We start from the raw sequence: 21,725 nt of genomic DNA on the forward strand, positions 1-21,725 counted from the left end.
AAAAGACCCTCCCAGCCCATTCAGCTGCAATATATCTTTTCTGTGCATACCCAGATTCCCCTACACAAGCACACCTACAAAGTGTAATAAAATGGCATGTGTGCAGGCTGGATGCATGAACAGCAGGTCACTATAATGCCCCACATGGGGCCAGGATTTACATACATTGATCACTGCGTGTTTTTGTTTTCTATTGCTTTGCTTATTCTCTGCTCTGTGGTATGAAGATATTGTTGAAAATGTCTAAATGGTCTGCAGATGCCCCATTGGGAACAATGATAAGGAAAAGAAGCATTTATGTTTATCCGTAGCTCAGAAAGTCATGCTATTGGAGAAACTGGACAGCAGTGTAAGTGTGAAATGTCTTACAAGAGTATGGTGCTAGAATGACTACCATATATGACCTGTGTCACAGAAGGATAAGCCATTGAAGTTCTGTGCTTAAAGTGATGAAAAATAGAATACTACATAAAGCTAAAAATGAAGACCTCAATCATGTATTGAAAGAGTAGATCCATCAGTGTTGAAGTGAATATATGACACGTAATAGTGTACTGGTCATGAAACAAGCAAAGATCTAGCACAATGAACTGAAAATTGAAAAACTGCAAATATTCAACAGGCTGGTTGCAGAAACTGAGAAAAAGAATGGTATTAAATTTTTAAAGATTTGTGGTGATAAAACATCTGATCACAAAGCAGCAGAGAAATTCATTGACAAATTTGCCAAGGACATTACTGATGAAAATCTGATGCCATCAAACCAAAAAGGAAGATAGCAAGAGATACCACAAAGTATCAACAAAACCACCAGAAAACAATTAGCAAAATGGCAGTAGTCTTTACTATCAATAATTACCATGAATTTAAATGGATTAAATAATCTTTAAAAAGGACGTAGAGTGGCTGAATGAAAAAAAAAAGACCCAACTATATGCTATCTACAAGAGACTAACTTTACTTTTAAGGACACATAGACTGAAAGTGAAAGGATAGAAAAAGATATTCCATGTAAATGGATACCAAAAGATAGTGGGGGTAGCTATTCTTAGACAATTTAATTCGAAAGCTGTAAAAAATAGGACATTATAATAATGATAGAGGAGTCAGTTTATCAAGAGAATGTAACGGTTGTAAATATTGTTTTAGACAATATAGACTTTAAGTCAAAAACTGTAAAAAAAAAGAGACAAAGCGGACATTATATAATGGTAAAGAGATCCATTTATCAAGAGGACATAACAATTACAAATATATATGCATGCAACATCAGAATACCTAAATATATAAAACAGATGTTAAAGGATCAGTGGAGAGATAAATTGCAACATAATAATAGCAGGGAACTTCAATATACCACTTTATTTTTTTTTGTTTCCAGTGGGGTTGGAGAATACCCCCACTTTAAACAATGGACAGATTATACAGACAGAAAATTAATAAAATATTGGACATGAACAACACTTTAGCCCAAATGGAGCTAAGAGAAATACACAGAACATTCAGTCAAACAGGAACAGAATACACATTCTTCTCAAGCACACATGGAATATTCTCCAGGATAGATCACCTGTTGGAGCACAAAACAAGCCTTAGCAAATTTAAGAATATTGAAATCATATCAAGTATTTTTTTTTACCACATTAGTATGAACCCTAGAAATCAAGAACAAGAGGAATTTTAGGAAATTCACAAATACATGGCAATTAACATGCTCCTGAACAACCAATGCAAAATGAAGAAATTAAAAGAAAAATTTTAAAATATCTTGAGACAAATGGAAATTGAAACACAACATACCAAAGCTTATGGTATAGAGGAAAAGCACTTCTAAGGAAATTTTACAGCAATAAATGCCCATATCAAAAAAGAAGACATATTTCAAATAAGTAACAAGATTTCCCCTCAAGGAACTAGGAAAAGAATAACAGACTAAGCCCAAAGTTAGCAGAAGGAAGGAAATAATAAAGCTCAGAGCAGAAGAAAAATGAAGTAGAGACTAGAAAAACAGTACAAAAGATCAATGAAACTAAGAATTGGTTTTTTAAAAAGATAAACAAAATCTACAAACCCTTAGCTAGACGAAGAAAAAGAGAGGGAAGGCTCAAATAAAAATCAGAAATGAAAGAGGAGACTGTACAACTGCTAACACAGAAATACAAAGTAACATAAGAGACTATTAGGAATAAATATATGCCAATAAATTGAATAACCTGGAAGAAATGGATGAATTCTTAGACAACAGAACCTACAACACTGAATCATGAAAAAGTAGAAAATCTAAACAGACCAGTAATGACTATAAAGAGGTTAAATCAGTAATAAAAAAAACTTTCATAAAAAGTTGCCCAGGACCTGACAGCTTCACTGCTGAATTCAACCGAACATTTAATGAAGAACTAATCCTTCTCTAATCCTTCTACTAATCCTTCTCTAACTCTTCTCAAAAATTAAAGAGGAGAGAATACTTCCAAACTCTTTTTGCAAGGCCACCATTACCCTGATCCCAGATTCAGACCAGGACATCACAAGAAAAGAAAATTACAGGCCAATATTCTTGATAACATAAATGTAAAAATTCTCAACAAAATGCTATCAAACCAAATTCAACAACACATTATAAATCCACCATTATCAAGTGGGATTTATTCTTGGGATGCAAGGATGGTGAAACGTATGCGAATCGATACATTTGATACATCACATTAACAGAATGAAAAACAAAAGCCATGTGATTATCTCATTAGATGCAGAAAAAGCATTTGACAAAATTCAACATCCTTTCATGATTAAAAAAAAAAAAACTCTCACCAAACTGGGTATAGAAAGAATGTACCTCAATAAAATAAAGGCCATATGAGAAGCCCACAGCTAACATTACACTCAGCAGTAAACAATTAAAAGCCTCTCCTCTAAGATCTGGGATCAGACAAGGATGCCAGCTCTCACCATTTCTTTTCCACATAGTATTGGAAATTCTTGCCAGAGCAATTAGGCAAGAGAAAGAAATAAAAGTCATTCAAATAGGAAAGAAAGAAGTGAAATTGTCATTGTTTGCTGACAACAGGATCATAAACCCTGAAGACTCCACAAAAAACAAACAAACAAACAAAAAAAACTCTTAGAACTAATAAACCAGGCTGGGTGCAGTGGTTCACGTCTGTAATACCAGCACTTTGGGAGGCCAAAGCAGGAGGATCACATGAAGCCAGGAGTTCAAGACCAGCCTGGGCAAAATAGTGAGACTTCGTCTCTATTTAAAAATTTTAAAAAATAGCCAGGCGTGTTGGCACATGCCTGTAGTCCTAGCTATTTGGAAGGCTGACACAGGAGGATTGCTTGAGTCCAGGAGTACAAGGTTACAGTGAACTATGATTGCACCACTGGACTCCAGCCTGGGTGGCAGAGAAAGATCTCTAAAAGAACAAAAACACAAAAAACAAATACAGTAAAGTTGTAGGATACAAAATCAACACCCCAAAATCCATAGCACTTCTATGCACTAACAACAAACTATCTGAACCAGAAATCAAGAAAACAATCCCATTTGCAATAGCTACCCCCTAAAAAAATTAAACCTTAGGAATAAATTTACCAAAAGGAGATGTAAGACCTGCACAATGAAAACTCTAAAATGTCAATGAAAGAGATTGAAGAGGACACAAATAAGTGGAAGGATATCTCATGTTCATGAATTAGAAGAGTTAATACTGTTAAAATGTCACACCAAATGATCTACCCAAAATGATATACAGATTCAGTGCAATAATTATCAGAATTCTAATGTCATTGTTAAAAGAAATAGAAAAAACTATCATGAAACTCATATGGACCCCCCCAACACACACACACACACACACAAACACACACACACACACAACAAAACCACATAGCCAAGGGAATCATGAGCAAAAAGAACAAAGCTAGAGGCATCATAATAGCTGATTTCAAATAATACAACAGAGCTGTAGCAATTAAAACAGCATGATACTGCCAAAAAATATACCTATTGACCAATGGAACAGAATAGAGAGCCTGGAAGTGAACGCTCATGTATATCATCAATTGATTTTTACAAATGTGCCAAGAATACACAATGGGAAAAGGATAGTCTTTTCAATAAATAGTGCTTAGAAAGCTTGATATTTACATGCGGAAAAATGCAGTTGGACCCTTACCTCTCACCACACACAAAAGTCAACTCAAAATGGATTAAGGACTTAAATGAAAGGCCAGAAACTATACAACTACTAGAAGAAAACATAGGAGGGAAACTAAATTATGTTGGTTTATTGGATCTGACCCCAAAAAAGCATAGGCAACAAAAGAAAAAAATAGACAGATGAGATTACATGAAACTAAAAAGCTTCTGTACATCAAAGAAAACAATTAACAGTATGATGAGACAGCCTATGGATTGGGAGAAAATACTTGCAAGCCATACGTCTGATAAAGGGTTAATATCCGAAATATGTAAGGCACTCAACTCAATAGCAAGAAAACAAAACACCCAATTTAAAAATGGGCAAGGGATTTGAATAGACACTTCTCAAAAGAAGGCATACAGATAGCCAGTAGATATATGAAAAAATGTTTAATTGATAATTATAGGGAAATGCAAATTAAAACCACAATAAGATATCTTACACCAGTCAGAATGGCTGTAGTATTAGTCCATTTTCACGCTGCTATCAAGAACTGCCCAAGACTGGGTATTTTATAAAGAAAAGAGGTTTAATTGACTCACAGTTCCGCATGGCTGAGGGGGGCCTCAGGAAATTTGCAATCATGGCAGAAGGTAAAGGGGAAGCAAGGACCTTCTTCACATGGTGGCAGGAGAGAGAAGTGCAAGCAGGGGAAATTCCAGAAACTTATAAAACCATGAGATCTCCTGAGAACTCACTCACTATCGTGAGAACAGCACTGGGGAAACCACCCCCATGAACCAGTCACCTCTCACCAGGTTCCTCCCTCAACACCTGGGGAATTGCAATTCAAGATGAGATTTGGGTGGGGACACAAAGCCTAACCATATCAGCTGTTTTCAAAAAGACAAAAGTTAACAAGTGTCAGTGAGGATACGGAGAAAAGGGAACCCTTGTATACTCTCAGTGGGAACATAAATTAATTCAGCTGTCCCTCAGTATCTGTTAGGGGATTGGTATCAGCACCCCATGTGGATAGCAAAACCCATGGATAGTCAAATCCCTTGTGTAAAATGTTGTAGTGTTTGCATATAACCTATGCATATCCTCCTATATACCTTAAATCATCTCTAGCTTATACCTAAGACAATGTAAATGCTATGCAAATAGTTGTTATACTATATGTTTAGGGAATCATCACTACAGAAAAAATCTGCACATGTTCAGTATAGACACAACCTTTTTTTTTTTTTTTAAGACCAAGTCTCGTTCTGTCACTCAGGCTTCAGTGCAGTGGCATGATCCTGACTCACTCCAACCTCTGCCTCCTGGGTTCAAGCGATTCTCCTGCCTCAGCCTCCCGTGTAGCTGGGATTATGGGCTTATGCCACCACGCCTGGCTAATTTTTTGTATTTTTTAGTAGAGATGAGGTCTTGCCATGTTGACCAGACTGGTCTCAAACTCCTGGGCTCAAGCGATCCAACTGCCCCGGCCTCCCAAAGTGCTGGAATTATAAGTGTGAGCCACCATGCACAGCCAACAACAATCTTTCTTTCGTTAAAGAAAAAAAATATTTTTCATCCATGGTTGGTTGAATCCACAATTGCAGAATCCATGTATTCTAGGGCCAACTGTATGTCCATATATTCAGAGGGCCAACTGTATAGCCATTATGGATAACTGAAAGCAGCTTCCTCCAAAAACTAAAAATAGAATTATATGATCCAGCAATCTCACTTCTGGATATTTACCCAAAAGATTTGAAATCTTTTTTTTTAAGGGCAGAGTCTTGCTCTGTGGCCCAAGCTGGAGTGCAGTGGCATGATTTTAGCTCACTGCAGCCTCAAACTCAGGGTCTCAAGCAATCCTCCTGCCTCAGCCTCCTGAGTACCTGGACTACGAGTGTATGCCTCCACACCTGGCATTGATTTTTTAAAAATTTTGTAGAGACAGGGTTTCACTATGTTGTGCAAGCTGGTCTTGATCTCCTGGCCTCAAGCAGTCCTGCCACCTCAGTTTTCCAAAGTGCTGATTTCACAGGTGTGAGCCACCACAACTGTCCTGAAATTATTTTTTCAGAGAAATGTCTGCATTTCCATGTTCATTGCAACACTATTCACAATAGCCAAGTTATGGAATCAACCTAAGTATCAGTACCATCAACAGATGAACAGATAAAGAAAATGTGATATATATATCCAATGCAATACTAGTCAACCTTGGAAAAGAAGCTATGAGTTCTGTCATTTGTCTTTGGCTTTAGTTTTTTCAAGTTTAATTGTGGTGTGTCTTTGAATTCATTTATGTGGGTTTTCCCCATATGGAGTTTTCTCAACTTCTTGTAGGTTTCTGTGTCTTGCCACATTTCAAAGTTTTCAGCCATAGTTTCTTTAAGCACTTGTTTTTTAGCTCTATCCTCTTCCATTTCTCCTTCCATGACTGTGATGACCCAAATGTTAGATCTTTTTTTTTTTTTTTTTTTGAGACGGAGTCTCGCTCTGTCGCCAGGCTGGAGTGCAGTGGTGTAATCTTGGCTCACTGCAACCTCCGCCTCCCGGGTTCAAGCGATTCTCCTGACTCAGTCTCCTGAGTAGCTGGGACTACAGGAGTGCGCCACCACACCCAGCAAATTTTTGTATTTTTAGTAGAGATGAGGTTTCACCATGTTGTCCAGGATGGTCTCAATCTCTTGACCTCATGATCCGCCCCTCTCAGCCTCCCAAAGTGCTGGGATTACAGTCGTGGGCCACCACACCCAGCCATTAGATCTTTTATTACAGTCCACAGGTCCCTGAAGCTGTGATAGTTTTTTTCAGTCTATGTCTCAGTTATTCATATTGAATCATTTTTACTGTTCTCTCTTCCAGTTCTCTTATTCTTTCTCTGTCCCTTCAATTCTGCTATTGAGCCTATCCTCTGGGCTTTTCATTTCAGTTATTGTATTTTCACTTCTAAAATTTCCATTTGTTTCTTTTTTACTATTATTATACTTTAAGTTCTGGGGTACACGTGCAGAATGTGCAGTTTTGTTACATAGGTATATACATGCCATGGTGGTTTGCTGCACCCATCAACCCGTCACCTACATTAGGTATTTCTCCTAATGCTATCCTCCCCTTCCCCTCCACCCCCTGACAAGCCCCAGTGTGTGATGTTTCCTTCCCTGTGTCCATGTGTTCTCATTGTTCAATTCCCATTTATGGGTGGGAACATGCGGTGTTTGGTTTTCTGTTCTTGTGTTAGTTTGCTGAGAATGATGGTCTCCAGCTTCATCCACATCCCTGCAAAGGACATGAACTCATTGTTTTTTATACTGCGTAGTATTCCATGGTGTATAGGTGCCACATTTTCTTTATCCGGTCTATCATTGATGGGCATTTGGGTTGATTCCAAGTCTTTGCTATTGTGAACAGTGCTGCAGTAAACATATGTGTGCATGTGTCTTTATACTAGAATGATTTATAATCCTTTGGGTATATACCCAGTAATGGGATTGCTGGGTCAAATGGTATTTCTGGTTCTAGATCCTTGAATAATTGCTACACTGTCTTCCACAATGGCTGAACTAATTTACACTCCCACCAACAGTGTAAAAGCATTCCTATTTCTCCACATCCTTTCCAGCATCTGTTGTTTCCTGATTTTTTAATGATCACCATTCTAACTGGCGTGAGATGGTATCTCATTATGGTTTTCATTTGCATTTATCTAATGACCAGTGATGATGAGATTTTTTTCATGTTTGTTGGCTGCATTAATGTCTTCTTTTGCGAAGTTTCTGTTCATATCCTTTGCCCACTTTTTGATGGAGTTGTTTGGTTTTTTCTTGTAAATTTGTCTAAGTTCTTTGTAGGTTCTGGATATTAGCCCTTTGTCAGATGGATAGATTGCAAAAATGTTCTCCCATTCTGTAGATTGCCTGTTTATTCTGATGATAGTTTCTTTTGCTGTGTAGAAGCTCTTTAGTTTAATTAGATCCCATTTGTCAATTTTGGCTTTTGTTGCCATTGCTTTAGGTGTTTTAGTCATGAAGTCACTGCCCATGCCTATGTACTGAATGATATTGCCGAGGTTTTCTTCTAGGGTTTTTATGATTTTAGGTCTTATGTTTAAGTCTTTAATTCCTCTTGAGTTAATTTTTGTATAAGGTGTAAGGAAGGGATCCAGTTTTAGTTTTCTTCATATGGCTAGCCAGTTTTCTTAACACCGTTTATTAAATAGGGAATTCTTTCGCCATTGCTTGTTTCTGTCAGGTTTGTCAAAGATCAGATGGTTGTAGATGTGTGGTGTTATTTCTGAGGCCTCTGTTTTTTCTGTTTCATTCATCTGTATATCTGTTTTGCTACCAGTACCAGGCTGTTTTGGTTACTGTAGCCTTGTAGTACAGTTTGAAGTCAGGTAGTGTGATGTCTCCAGCTTTGTTCTTTTTGCTTAAGATTGTCTTGGCAATGCAGATCTTTTTTGGTTCCATATGAAATTTAAAGTAGGTTTTTTCATTTTTTTTAAGAAAGTCAATGGTAGCTTGATAGGAGCATTGAATCTATGAATTACTTTGGGCAGTATGGCCATTTTCAAGATATAGATTCTTCCTATCCATGAGCATGGAATGTTTTTCCATTTATTTGTGTCCTCTCTTATTTCCTTGAGCAATGGTTTGTAGTTCTTCTTGAAGAGATCCTTCACATCCCTTGTAAGTCGTATTCCTAGATATTTTATTCTCTTTGTAGCATTTGTGAATGGGAGTTCACTCATGATTTGTCTGTGTGTCTGTTCTTGGTGTATAGGAATGCTTGTGATTTTTGCTCATTGATTTTATATCCTGAGACTTTGCTGAAGTTGCTTATCAGCTTAAGGAGGTTTTGGGCTGAGACGATGGGGTTTTCTAAATATACAATCATGTCATCTGCAAACAGACAATTTGACTTCCTCTCTTTATTGCTTTTTCTTGCCTGATTGTCCTGGCCAGAACTTCCAATAATACCAATAATATGTTGAATGGGAGTGGGTATGAGAGGGCATCCTTGTCTTGTGCCAGTTTTCAAAGGGAATTCTTCCAGTTTTTGCCCATTCAGTGTGATATTGACTGTGGGTTTGTCATAAGTAGTTTTTACTATTTTGAGATATGTTCCATCAATACCTAGTTTATTGAGAGTTTTTAGCATTAAGGGGTGTTGAATTTTGTTGAAGGCCTTTTCTGCATCTGATGAGATAATCATGTGTTTTTTCTCATTGGTTCTGTTTATATGATGAATTACGTTTATTGATTTGCATATGTTGAACCATCCTTGCATCCCAGGGATGAAGCTGACTTGATCGTGGTGGATAAGCTTTTTGATGTGCTGCTGGTTTCGGTTTGCAAGTATTTTATTGAAGATTTTTGCATCAGTGTTTATCAAGGATATTTGCATGAAATTTTCTTTTTTTGTTTTGTTTGTCTCTGCCACGTTTTGGTATCAGGATAATGCTGGCCTCATAAAATGAGTTAGGGAGGATTCCCTCTTCTTCTGTTCTTTGCAATAGTTTCAGAAGGAATGGTACCAGCTCTTCTTTGTACCTCTGAGAGAATTTGGCTGTGAATCCATCTGGTCCTGGACTTTTTTTGGTTGGTAGGCTATTAATTACTGACTCAATTTCAGAACTTGTTATTGGTCTATTCAGGGATTTGACTTCTTCCTGGTTTAGACTTGGAAAGGTGTATGTGTGTAGAAATTTATCTATTTCTTTTAGATTTTCTAGTTTATTTGTGTAGAGGTGTTTATAGTATTCTCTGATGGTAAGTTGTATTTCTGTGGGATCAGTGGTGATATCCCCTTTATCACTTTTTATTGCATCTATTTGTTTCTTCTCTCTTTTCTTCTTTATTAGTCTGGCTAGCAGTCTATTTTGTTCATCTTTTCAAAAAACCAGCTCCTGGATTCATTGATTTTTTGAAGGACTTTCTGTGTCTCTACCTCCTTCAATTCTGCTCTGATCTTAGTTATTTCTTGCCTTGTGCTAGCTTTTGAATTTGTTTGCTCTTGCTTCTCTAGTTCTTTCAATTGTGATGTTAGGGTGTCAATTTTAGATCTTTCCTGCTTTCTCTTATGGGCATTTAGTGCTATAAATTTCCCTCTAGACACTGCTTTAAATGTGTCCCAGAGTTTCTGGTACGTTGTATCTTTGTTCTCATTGGTTTCAAAGAAGATCTTTATTTCTGCCTTAATTTCGATATTTACCCAGTAGTTATTCAGGAGCAGGTTGTTCAGATTCCATGTAGTTGTGCAGTTTTCTTAATCCTGAGTTCTAATTTGATTGCACTGTGGTCGGAGAGACTGTTTGCTATGATTTCCATTCTTTTGCATTTCCTGAGGAGTGTTTCACTTGCAATTATGTGACCAGATTTAGAATAAGTGCAATAGGTGCTGAGAAGAATGTATATTCTGTCAATTTAGGGTGGAGAGTTCTGTAGATGTCTATTAGGTCTGCTTGGTGCAGAGCTGAATTGAATTCCTGAATGTTCTTGTTAATTTTTTGTCATTGATCTGTCTAATATGGACAATGGGGTGTTAAAGTCTCCCACTATTATTGTGTGGGAGTCTAAGTCTCTTTGTAGGTCTCTAAGAACTTGCTTTATGAATCTGGGTGCTCCTGTGTTAAGTGCATATAGGTTTAGGACAGTTAGCCCTTCTTGTTGCATTGATCCCTTTACCATTGTGTCATGCCCTTGTCTCTTTTGATCTTTGTTGGTTTAAAGTCTGTTTTATCAGAGACTAAGATTGCAACCCTTGCTTTTTTTTTTTTTTTCCTTTCCATTTGCTTGGTAAATATTCCTCTAGCCCTTTATTTTGAGCATTTGTGCATCTTTGCACATGACATGGGTCTCCTGAATACAGCACACTGATGGGTCTTGACTCTTTATCCAATTTGCCAGTCTGTGTCTTTTAACTGGGGCATTAACACATTTACATTTAAGATTAATATTGTTATGTTTGAATTTGATCCTGTCATTATGATGCTAGCTGGTTATTTTGCCCATTAGTTGATGCAGTTTCTTCATAGTGTTGATGGTCTTTACAATTTGGTATATTTTTGCAGTGGCTGGTACCAGTTTTTCCTTTCCATGTTTAGTGCTTCGTACAGGAGCTCTTGTGAGGCAGGCCTGGTGATGACAAAAATCTCTCAGCATTTGCTTGTCTGTAAAGGATTATATTTCTCCTTTGCTTATGAAACTTCGTTTGGCTGGATATGAAATTCTGGATTGAAAATTCTTTTCTTTAAGAATGTTGAATATTGGCCCCCACTCTCTTCTTACTTGTAGATTTTCTACCTAGAGATCAGCTGTTAGTCTGATGGGCTTCCCTTTGTGGGTAACCTGGCCTTTCTCTCTGGCTGCCCTTAACATTTTTTCCTTCATTTCAACCCTGGTGAATCTGATGATTGTGTGTCTTGGGGTTGCTCTTCTCAAGCAGTATCTTTGTGGTGTTCTCTGTATTTTTTGAACTTGAATGTTGGACTGTCTTGCTAGTTTGGGGAATTTCTGCTCGATAATATCCTGAAGAGTGTCTTCCAACTTGGTTCCATTCTCCCCATCACTTTCAAGTACACCAATCACTTTCAAGTACACCAATCAAAAGTAGATTTTGTCTTTTCCCATAGCCCCATATATCTTGGAGGCTTTGTTTGTTCCTTTTCATTCTTTTTTCTCTAATCTTGTCTTCACACTTTATTTCATTAAGATGATCTTCAATCTCTGATATCCTTTCTTGCGCTTGATCAATTCAGCTATTGATACTTGTGTATGTATCGCGTGCTGTGTTTTTCAGCTTCATCAGATCATTTATGTTCTTCTCTAAACTGGTTATTCTAGTTAGCATTTCCTGTAACCTTTTTTCAAGGTTCTTAGCTTCACTGCATAGGGTTAGAACATGCTCCTCTAGCTCAGAGGACTTTGTTATTACCCACCTACTAAAGCCTACTTCTGTCAGTTCATCAAACTCCTTCTCTATCTAGTTTTATTCTGTTGCTGGCAAGGAGCTGTGATCCTTTGGAGGAGAAGAAACATTCTGGTTTTTGGAATTTTCAGACTTTTTCTGCTGATTTCTCCCCATCTTCATGGATTTATCTACTTGTGGTCTTTGATGTTGGTGACTTTCGGATTGGGTCTCTGACTGGATATCCTTTTTGATGATGTTGATGCTATCCCTTTCTGTTTGTTAGTTTTCCTTCTAACAGTTGGGCCCTTCTGCTGCAGGTCTGCTGGAGTTTGCTGGAGGTCCACTCTAGACCCTGTTTGCCTGGGTATCACCAGCAGAAGTTGCAGAATAGCAGTAATTGCTGCCTGTTCCCTCTTCTGGAAGCTTCGTCCTAGAGGGGCACCCACCAGATGCCAGCCAGAGCTCTCCTATATGAGGTGTCTGTCAGCCCCTACTTGGAGGTGTCTCCAAGTCAGGATACATAGGGGTCAGGGACCTACTTGAGGAGGCAGTCTGACCCTTAGCATAGCTTGAACACTGTGCTGCGAGATCTGCTGGTCTCTTCAGAGCCATCAGGCAGGGACGTTTAAGTCTGCTGAAGCTGCGCCCACAGCCACCCCTTCCCCAGGTGCTCTGTCCCAGGGAGATGGGAGTTTTATCTATAAGCAGCACCTGACTGGTGCTGCTGCCTTTTTTTTCAGAGATGCCCTGCCCAGAGAGGAAGACTCTAGAGAGGCAGTCTGGCCACAGTGGCCTTGCTGAGCTGCAGTGGGCTCCACCCAGTTCGAACTTCCCTGTGGCTTTGTTTACACTGTGAGAGTAAAACTGCCTACTCAAGCCTCAGCAATGGTGAACTCCCCTCCCCACACCAAGTTGGTGCATCCAAGGTCGACCTCATACTCCTGTACTGGCAATGAGAATTTCAAGCCAGTGGATCTTAACTTGCTGGGCTCCATGGGGGTGTGACCTGCCATGCCAGACCACTTGGCTCCCTGGCTTCAGCCCTCTTTCCAGGGGAGTGAATGGTCTGTCTTGCTGACGTTCCAGGTGCCACTGGGGTATGGAAAAAAAAACTCCTGCAGCTAGCTCGGTGTCTGCCCAAACGGCCTCCCAGTTTTGTGCTTGAAACCCAGGACCTTGGTGGCATAGGCACCAGAGGGAATCTCCTGGTCTGTGGGTAGCGAAGACTGTGGGAAAACTACAGTATCTGGGCCAGAATGCACTGCTATTCAGGCTCAGTCCCTCACAGCTTCCCTTGGGTAGGGAAGAGAATTTCCTGACCCCTTACACTTCCCAGGTGAGGCAACATCCCACCCTGCTTCAGCTAACCCTCCATGGGCTGCACCCACTGTCCAATCAGTCCCAATGAGATGAACCAGGTACCTCAGTAGGAAATGCAGAAAGCACCCACCTTCTGTGTTGATCTCACTGGGAGCTGCAGCCCAGAGCTGTTCCTATTCGGCCATCTTGCCAGCAAATCCTCCATTTGTTTCTTAATTGCATCTTCTATTTCTTCCATCTCCTCAAAAGCAGAAGTCTCCCTTCTATTAAATTTGACAGTATAATTTTTTCATTTTAGTGATGCCCATACAATAATATTTATGTGTTATATGATAAAATTCAAGATAAACTTTGTTGCCTGAGAGCTATACAGTGGTATATAAATATAAGTGGCTTTGTGAGTATAATCTCCTACCACTCTGCTTCCCACATCACCAAATTTATGAAGCACACAATATACTCTTAGATAATCAGGAGCTGGCCCTACATTAATTCCAAGTGCTGTAGTATATTTAATGGTTAGATATTTTTGGCCAGGTGCAATGGCTCAGGCCTGTAATCCCAGCACTTTGAGAGGCCGAGGTAAGTTGATCACTTGAAATCAGGAGATCAAGACTGGCTTGTGCAACATGGCGAATCTCCGCCTTTACCAAAAATACAAAAATTAGCTGGATGTGGTGGCATGTGCCTGTAGTCTCAGCTACTCAGGAGGCTGAGGTAGTAGAATCGCTTGAACTCCAGAGGTGAAGGTTGCAGTGAGCTGAGATCATGCCACTGCACTCCAGCCTAGGTGAAAGAGCAAGACTCTGTCTCAAAAAACCTCCAAAAATTTAGATTTTTTTAATGCTTCCTTAGAATTATTTGTATAGGTTGTTACATTTCTAAACATGAATTCAACAGATATTTAGTGAAACCCAATTTATATTGTGAAATGTAGCAGCCAGAAAACTTGTAATAAATATTAATAAATATATTGACAACTTATCCAGTTCAAAATTCTTGAAATTTTAAGTTCAGTATTAATTGGCTTACTTTATAATAAAGAAATTATTTTTTCTCTGAAAGTACTTTAGCAGGTTATTTTATTAAACTAAACCAACTGCAGCAACAGTGGAAGCAAATCATTGAAGTTACTAGACTGTCTGATTTGCAGATTAAATTTCCTCATCCACACTCTTATCCATTCTGAATATATTTCCCTCTCTCTGTATGTCATTCAGAATTAAGGCCTATTATACTGGAGCATATGCTGATTTCCTTAAAAATAAGTGAGGAAGTCAATGATTTTCTTTTTTCTGTTAAAAATAATGTTTAAGATGGGGTCTCACTGTGTTGCTCAGGCTGGTCTAGAACTCCTTGTCTAATCCTTCTGCCTTGGTCTCCCAAAGTGCTGATATTACAAGCATGAGCCACCATGCTCAGCTTCAACTATCTTCTTGAAAGGGTCTTAGCAAATTAATTGATGTAGTAAACCAGGAAATAAAAGTAGACATTATCCTTTCAGAAATGTATTCTTAGGAAAAAGCAGCACATACTTCTACATTTCATATTTGCTTAGGTTTTATTTATTTTAATTCAGTAAAACAAGCCAAACCTGCCCATTTTTTTAAAAAAGAATGATTTAAGAATGTTATCAGTAAGTGAACAAAGGTTGAGAAAACTAGTTTCCTTCTCCCAGTTCATGAAAAACCTGTAGGAACAGGCAGTTGTTTTTCTCAGTAAAATGTTTATAAAATACTTGAGTATTGTGTAACATTTTGTACATAGTTAATTAGATATAAGTAACTCCTTTTAAAAATTTTACAGATATGAATGCGTATTCTTTGGCAGGTATTGTGCCAGTTATTTTCACATATGTAGATCACCTCATTTCATTCTTACATGATTTCCATGATATTTTTCTCATGGGTTTCAAGTTGAGGAAATTAATATTCAGTAGGTAAGTTTTTTTCCCAATGTCACTCAGAGTGAATGAAAAGACTGAAATTTGAATCTTTATCTTCTAAGTTCAACCCAACATCTCTTCATCTACACCAGTTTCAGCATTGTTGACATAGTGGTCTGGATAATTCTCTGTTGTACGAATCTATCCTCTGTTTAGCAGCATCTTTAGCTTCTATTCACTAAATGCTAGTACCATCTCACCCTCCCCGCCACCCCCACCAGTTGTGACAAAAATGTCTTCAGATGTTGCAGAATGTCCTCTGAGAAACAAAATTACTCCTGGTAAGGACCTACTGATCTGTATTGTTGTACCTCATCTCTAAATTTTGATCCAAAAATATTTATCCAATTAAAATAAATAGCATATATACAACACACTGATTGAGCAATTACTGTAAAATAAATGAAGCATAAACAGAATAATAAGTGCATATTGTAGGATGATGAGTACAATGATCTCCTGTAAGGACTTGGCCAGTACCTGATCATGGAGATAAGAGAGGAAGTCAGGAAAAGTAGCATCAAAACTTGGTATAAATGGAAAAATACTAATTGCAAAAGTAAGCTGAATCCATGTGTAACATTACAATTAAGAGAGAGTTCAATGAGCAGGTAGGCAGACAAGTTGAAGAGAATATAAATATCTGCAAGCAAAACATATAAGTAGCTCATAAACCTTATAATTCCAAGTTATATTTAGCTGAGGTGGCATAGAGAGTCAGGGACCAGGAAAATAATCAAGGCCACAGACATAAAGTAATAGACCAGGGAACATAGAAACCAAGACAGAAACCGCTTCAGAAAGGAAATCTATTACATGGCACTCACTGGAGTAATACACATGAAGGACATTTTCTACCTTGGCCTGCCATTGGACTCAATGTGGTGAGCAACAAAGGAGACAATGTGCAGGCTTATTTGATGTGAGTTAGAAATATGATCATATCAAACATTAGTAAGTAAAAATATTTTTAAAGTTTTACTTTCTACACTAAATTATAAAAATTAAATTTATAAAGAATTATATAATTTTAAAACTGGAAGAGTGAATTTAAACTTTGCTTATCTTATTACCTCATTAACTTCCTGGTTAACAGAAATAGTTAACATCCTATGTGGATATTGTGTAAGCTGCACTATTGATTACATGCTTTAGAATTTCTGAGAGTGATTCAGTGACTCTTTGGCTGTTATTTCATCATTTATGCTTACTGTAACTTAAAATATGTTCCTGTACAACTTAAGTGCCTTTGAGTTATAATACTACTACTATGCTGAAAATGCACCTGAAAATTAGTAACTTTGGAAAGAGGGTAAATGTAATATGTCTTTGTGAAGAAAGCTAAACAAGGGGGCCCTGTTGTCAATTAAGGAAAGACCATTCTGAGGAAGAAGTACTAAAGCAAAAATTGTGCTTCAGTGGTTACAGATTTATAAATGCTTGGAATATAGCTCTCCCGCTTCACCTTTATTCCTATTGGAAAATTCCTTGGAATTATAGATGTTTTGATTTACTGAAGTTCTTAAGGAATGTATTCTTCCCATAAAATAAAATTACTATATATAAATGAAGTATTAATGTGTTAGAATTGGGAAGAAAACCGCAAGATGAAATGGAAAAAGAACTATGAATTATAAGTTCTGAGAAGGAAGAGTAAGATCTATGAGACAGACTAAGAAAGAGGAAAATCAAGATTTAGATTGAAGACCCACGTAGCTGTATCTAAGAAAGTGATATTTTTGCTTTGTCTTACTGGATGAGTAAGACTTTGTCAGGTAGAAGCATGGATGGAAAGGCATTCCAAACAAATACCTTCAGCAGAAAGAACTTGACACGCTTGAGAATCTGAACGCCTAGCTAAAAGGTGAGGAAGGAGGTAGAGAGGTCAGTGATGCAGGGCTTTATCGACCACAGCAAGTATAGAAGAGGTTTCCAGTGCAGACATGAAGACTGTGGGTTCAAATTCTGGCTCTGCTACATGTATTAAATTACTTATCTCTGTTTGTTTCCATTTTTTATCAGGAAAAAAGGAATATTAATAGGACTTCTCATGCAAGTTGTGACATTTAGTGAGTTAACATATAGCATTTATTATTTTTAGAGACTGCTTTCTGAATGCAAGGAAATGCTATTGCAGGTTTTTAAGTGACTGTCTACTTCCATCTTTTTAAAAAGATCATGTCCCTTGTTTGGGAAAGCCTTGATGGTAATTAACAGGTTTCCAAGGCATTTTGAATGCTAAGTAGCTTTTGAACTTGTGGGTACAATCCAAACATGTCCATCTGAGAGAAAAATCAAAATCAGGTATAAATTTGCCCCCTAAAAATTAAATGATAGAAGACTAGAAAGTGAGGAGTGATTAGAAAATTAAATCAGGATGCTCGTAATTTTAATAATGGTGAGATTTTTAAAACTTAATCATTGATTCTTCATATGTAATTGGTTACAGTATACTGGTTACTGCTTTAGGCATGATAGGCAAATGCAGAATTCCCAAACGAAGCTGTCTTACTGAGTTTTAAATTAGGCCATATATGTAAAGTTAAAATATAAGGGAATGGAGTAGGCTAAGATTTTTTAAACAGTTTACAAAAAGCATTGCCATTAAAGAAACAATGATAAATGGAACTTTATTTAAATTGAGAACTTACCTTCATCAAAAGACAGCATGAAGAGTCAGGCATGGTGGCATATGCCCATAGTCCGAGCTACTCAGGAGGCTGAGGCAGGAGGACTGTATGAGCCCAGGAGTTCAAGGTCAGCCTGGGAAACATAGTGAGACCCTGTCTCAACCAATCAATCAATATACACGTACATAAGACGATATGAAGAGAATGAAACATCACTGCATCCATATTACAATAACTAAAGTTAAAAGCACTTGACAATGCCATTCTGAGGGAGGATATAAAGCAATTGAAACTCATATTTTGCTGATGGGAGTGCAAATTGATACAACTAATTTGGAAGACTATTAGCAGCATCTAAATCTAAATCAGCATCTATTATCAGCGTACTAAACCTGAAAATAACGCATACCCTGTGGAGAAATTCTACTTTAGACATGAATACCTAGGTCCATCAAAAGACATGTACAAGAATATTCATAGCAACAACAGTGGAACGATTAAATAGGTTATGGCATATGTATATAACAGAATACTTTATAGCAATAAAAAGCAATGAATTATATGCAACAGCAAGGTGAACTTCACATACCAATTGTTGAGGAAAATAAGCCAGACAAAAAGTTTAAAAATAGGCAGTTTACATTTTGATAAAGGTTGAATTAGTACTTACCTTTTGCGGAGGGGAAAAAATGGGAGGGAACACTGGGGGATCTTCTAGATTTCTGCATTTGTTCTGTATTTTGTTCTTCACATTTTTTCAAGCTGAATACTTTGTATATATGCACTTTGTGTAATTTAAAATGTAATTAACAATTAAAATATAACTAATGTTTTAAATATAAAGAACATAAACAAGTACCTTTTTTAAGGTTTAGCTTTTAGTTTGTTTCTTTTTAATTTCTTTCTTTCTTGCATCTTTCAAGGAGATAAAGAGGGTGAGCTGAAGAAAATTGGAACTTGGAACAGACAAGATGCAGAAAGTGAGAGGACACAGAAAAAATAGGAAAATGGGCAAGAGACAGTCTTTAAGCATATGGGTTGGTACAAAAAACTGAGAAGAAATGAAGTAGGGTTAGTTAGATTAATAACAATGTGCAAACCCTGAAAAAAGGTATTTTTTGCACTCCACAAATGTGGCACTACACACCATTCTAATTTTCTGTGTAGTAACCAATTGACCAGGGCTTAGTAACAGTCTGTATTCTTAGGAAGGGGTTTGAATCCTGAAATGATTTCATTTGGTATGCTGACTGTCCTTGTTTCATGTCCATCCTAGTTCTATGGGACGCCTTCTCCAAAATAAGCATACTGTAAAGGCTTATAGGTAACTTAAACTAAAAGAGGAAATTTATAATTAGTTTGAACAGTTTTAAAGAAAGTATCAGGCTAGATATTAGGACAATGCCAAAGTTCACTAACTAGCTTTTTGCAGGTTTAATAATGATATTGCTTTCCTTCCCATTATCAATCTATATTATATAGTTAAGTTGTTTTACTTCAAATGTCTCCAATCGACATTTCCTTTGTATGCATATACTGAAATGATATTTAATAAAAAAGAACATCTCCTGTGTGGAGTTTAAATTTCTCTTATTAAATATTTATATTTTCAAAATGTCTTTATTTAATTGAGTGAGGTGCTTGGTGCCATTTCAAAATAACCTCAGGTGGTAGGTGTAATGACATATCAAAGATTTGACCTTTAGCATTTTAGGATTCTATTTGTCTGCATTTTCTTCTGCATTCATTTAGTCTTAATTTATATGCTATTTCTCTGTATGACTTAATGAGTAGATGTATTCGTTATGAGATTCATTAGCCAAAAAATATATATGTACACACGTATATATGAATACATTTTATTTCTGTGCAATCTGACTAGTGATTTTAAATTCATTTATATCTCAACTGTGACAAGTAGAAAATCAAGTAGAAAATGCTGTGTAGAAGGCTGGTCAGTGTTTGCATAAACCTCATCCATTCTCATTAAGTGCTTGGCAGAATAGACCCTCGATCTCCTAAACCAATGCCCATTCTCTTCTCACGTCTTTCAGCTTATTACATTATTTTATTTGCCTAGAGATACTTTATTTTCCAGTTCTCTGCTATTCCTTTTAAAGAAAATTGAATGTAATATTTACACTGATATAATTAAATTAACATCTTGCAGCATCTTTTTGTATGCTTTGGTAGCATAGTCATTTGTCTGGGTAGCTTTCAGCCTAGAAGCAGAGAAATTATCAATTATAATGTTGTGACATAAAAATTATTTTCATTTGCTCATTTTTAAGTATTTATTGATTTTTAGAACTAGAGATTCTAAATCGAGGTTTTTGTTAAATAGATCATAGATCACTCAGTCTACATTACTTATCTTTAAATTTTTTTTTAATATTTTCTCAGTTTACACAAATCTTTATCTCAAGAAGAAAATCTGAAGGATCAGTTTAACTATACCCTTAGTACATATGAAGAAGCTTTAAAAAACAGAGAGAACATTGTTTCCATCACTCAACAACAAAATGAGGAACTCGCTACTCAACTGCAACAAGCTCTGACAGAGCGAGCAAATATGGAATTACAACTTCAACATGCCATAGAGGCCTCCCAAGTGGCCAATGAAAAAGTTCAAAAGTAAGTTAAATGATCTTGTAATACTTCAAACACATGAAACAAAACGAAACACTTTCTTTTGGGAACTAAACAATATGTGTTTATTGATCATGTTAATAGTTTAGAACAAAAGTAGAATTAACCCAGTGAACTTTTTTAGATTGGACCCCAAATATGGGGTCAAAAAAGTCATTTTCTTGGGAACCATTGTTACCATGTAGGGCAAACCATTTGTATTTAATAACTGATCATCAGTTCATGGAGGCCATACTATTTAAATCATTTCACAGTCACAAGTTAATAGGCAAAGTTATTAGCAAGGGGAAGAGGCAGTCAAGTTACCACCTGAACTCATTCAGCTTTACAATAATCCTGCTTGAGCTGAGATCATCTGTGACATTGCAACCTGAGACTTGTAGGTGCATAAAAACCAGTAGGGTGAAATTAATTTTCTTGTGTTGTTCTTCTGAAGTATTCAATACTGCTTTTCACAGTGCATAATTATATGTGTTTATTTTGAATGATCTTTGCATTTTTATTAAAATTTAAATAAAGCTGCATAATCTGTCAGTCCTTTTGACAGCTAGCAAAATGTTAACAAATAGCTTACCAGGCAAAGAAGTCACTTGTTAATTTAATGGACTTGAACATTGTAGCAGAATTTTCTGAGACACCTTTAATGTAATAGAACCACTGTAATAGAATACATAGAACACATGTAATAGAATATATTTTAACCTTCTTTATGTATTGTTAACAGCACTACAGCATTCACATATCTAGTCACCTTCAATTTCAAAGATATACCTTTTTCCTTAACAATTTTTATGTCAGTTTTACACTATGAAGCAGTGCTCACATCAAGGTTTCTTGCTTCCCACTACTTCTTATTTGAAAATGTCATCTTGAACATTTCCTCAATATCCCTGAAGTTATATTTTGATTAATAGCCAAAGTTATTTAAGTCAGTAGTTTTAAATTAGACCATTTTAAAACAGTTTAGAAATTGTGCATTTTAATCTTTACTACCAGTGTACCTTGAAACTTTTGATTTATGTAGGTATTATATATATTTGTAAGTTTAAAGATGGGGTTTATATTCAGTCAGAAACTATATGCAGTTATTCACAATGTACGTTAATATTCTAAGAACACTAT

At 36.8% G+C, this 21,725-nt stretch overlaps 1 protein-coding gene across 14 annotated transcripts in view; it reads left to right on the plus strand.

Moving 5' to 3' along the window:
- Positions 1 to 21,725, plus strand: part of MIPOL1 (mirror-image polydactyly 1) — a 401,793-nt gene that overhangs the window by 296,406 nt on the left and 83,662 nt on the right. For 12 of the 14 annotated variants that reach the window (XM_054530043.2, XM_054530050.2, XM_024232049.3 and 9 more), the window contains one exon: positions 20,358 to 20,588. The exons of 1 other annotated variant lie outside the window; for it this stretch is intronic. In XM_054530043.2, coding sequence (XP_054386018.1) covers positions 20,358 to 20,588 — 231 coding nt within the window. Of the gene's footprint in view, positions 1 to 18,877; positions 18,900 to 20,357; positions 20,589 to 21,725 lie in introns of those variants that run through there. One more of the 14 variants, XM_054530056.2, reaches the window with a different exon arrangement.

Source organism: Pongo abelii, chromosome 15, assembly GCF_028885655.2.
Source record: "Pongo abelii isolate AG06213 chromosome 15, NHGRI_mPonAbe1-v2.0_pri, whole genome shotgun sequence".
Lineage (NCBI taxonomy): Eukaryota > Metazoa > Chordata > Mammalia > Primates > Hominidae > Pongo > Pongo abelii.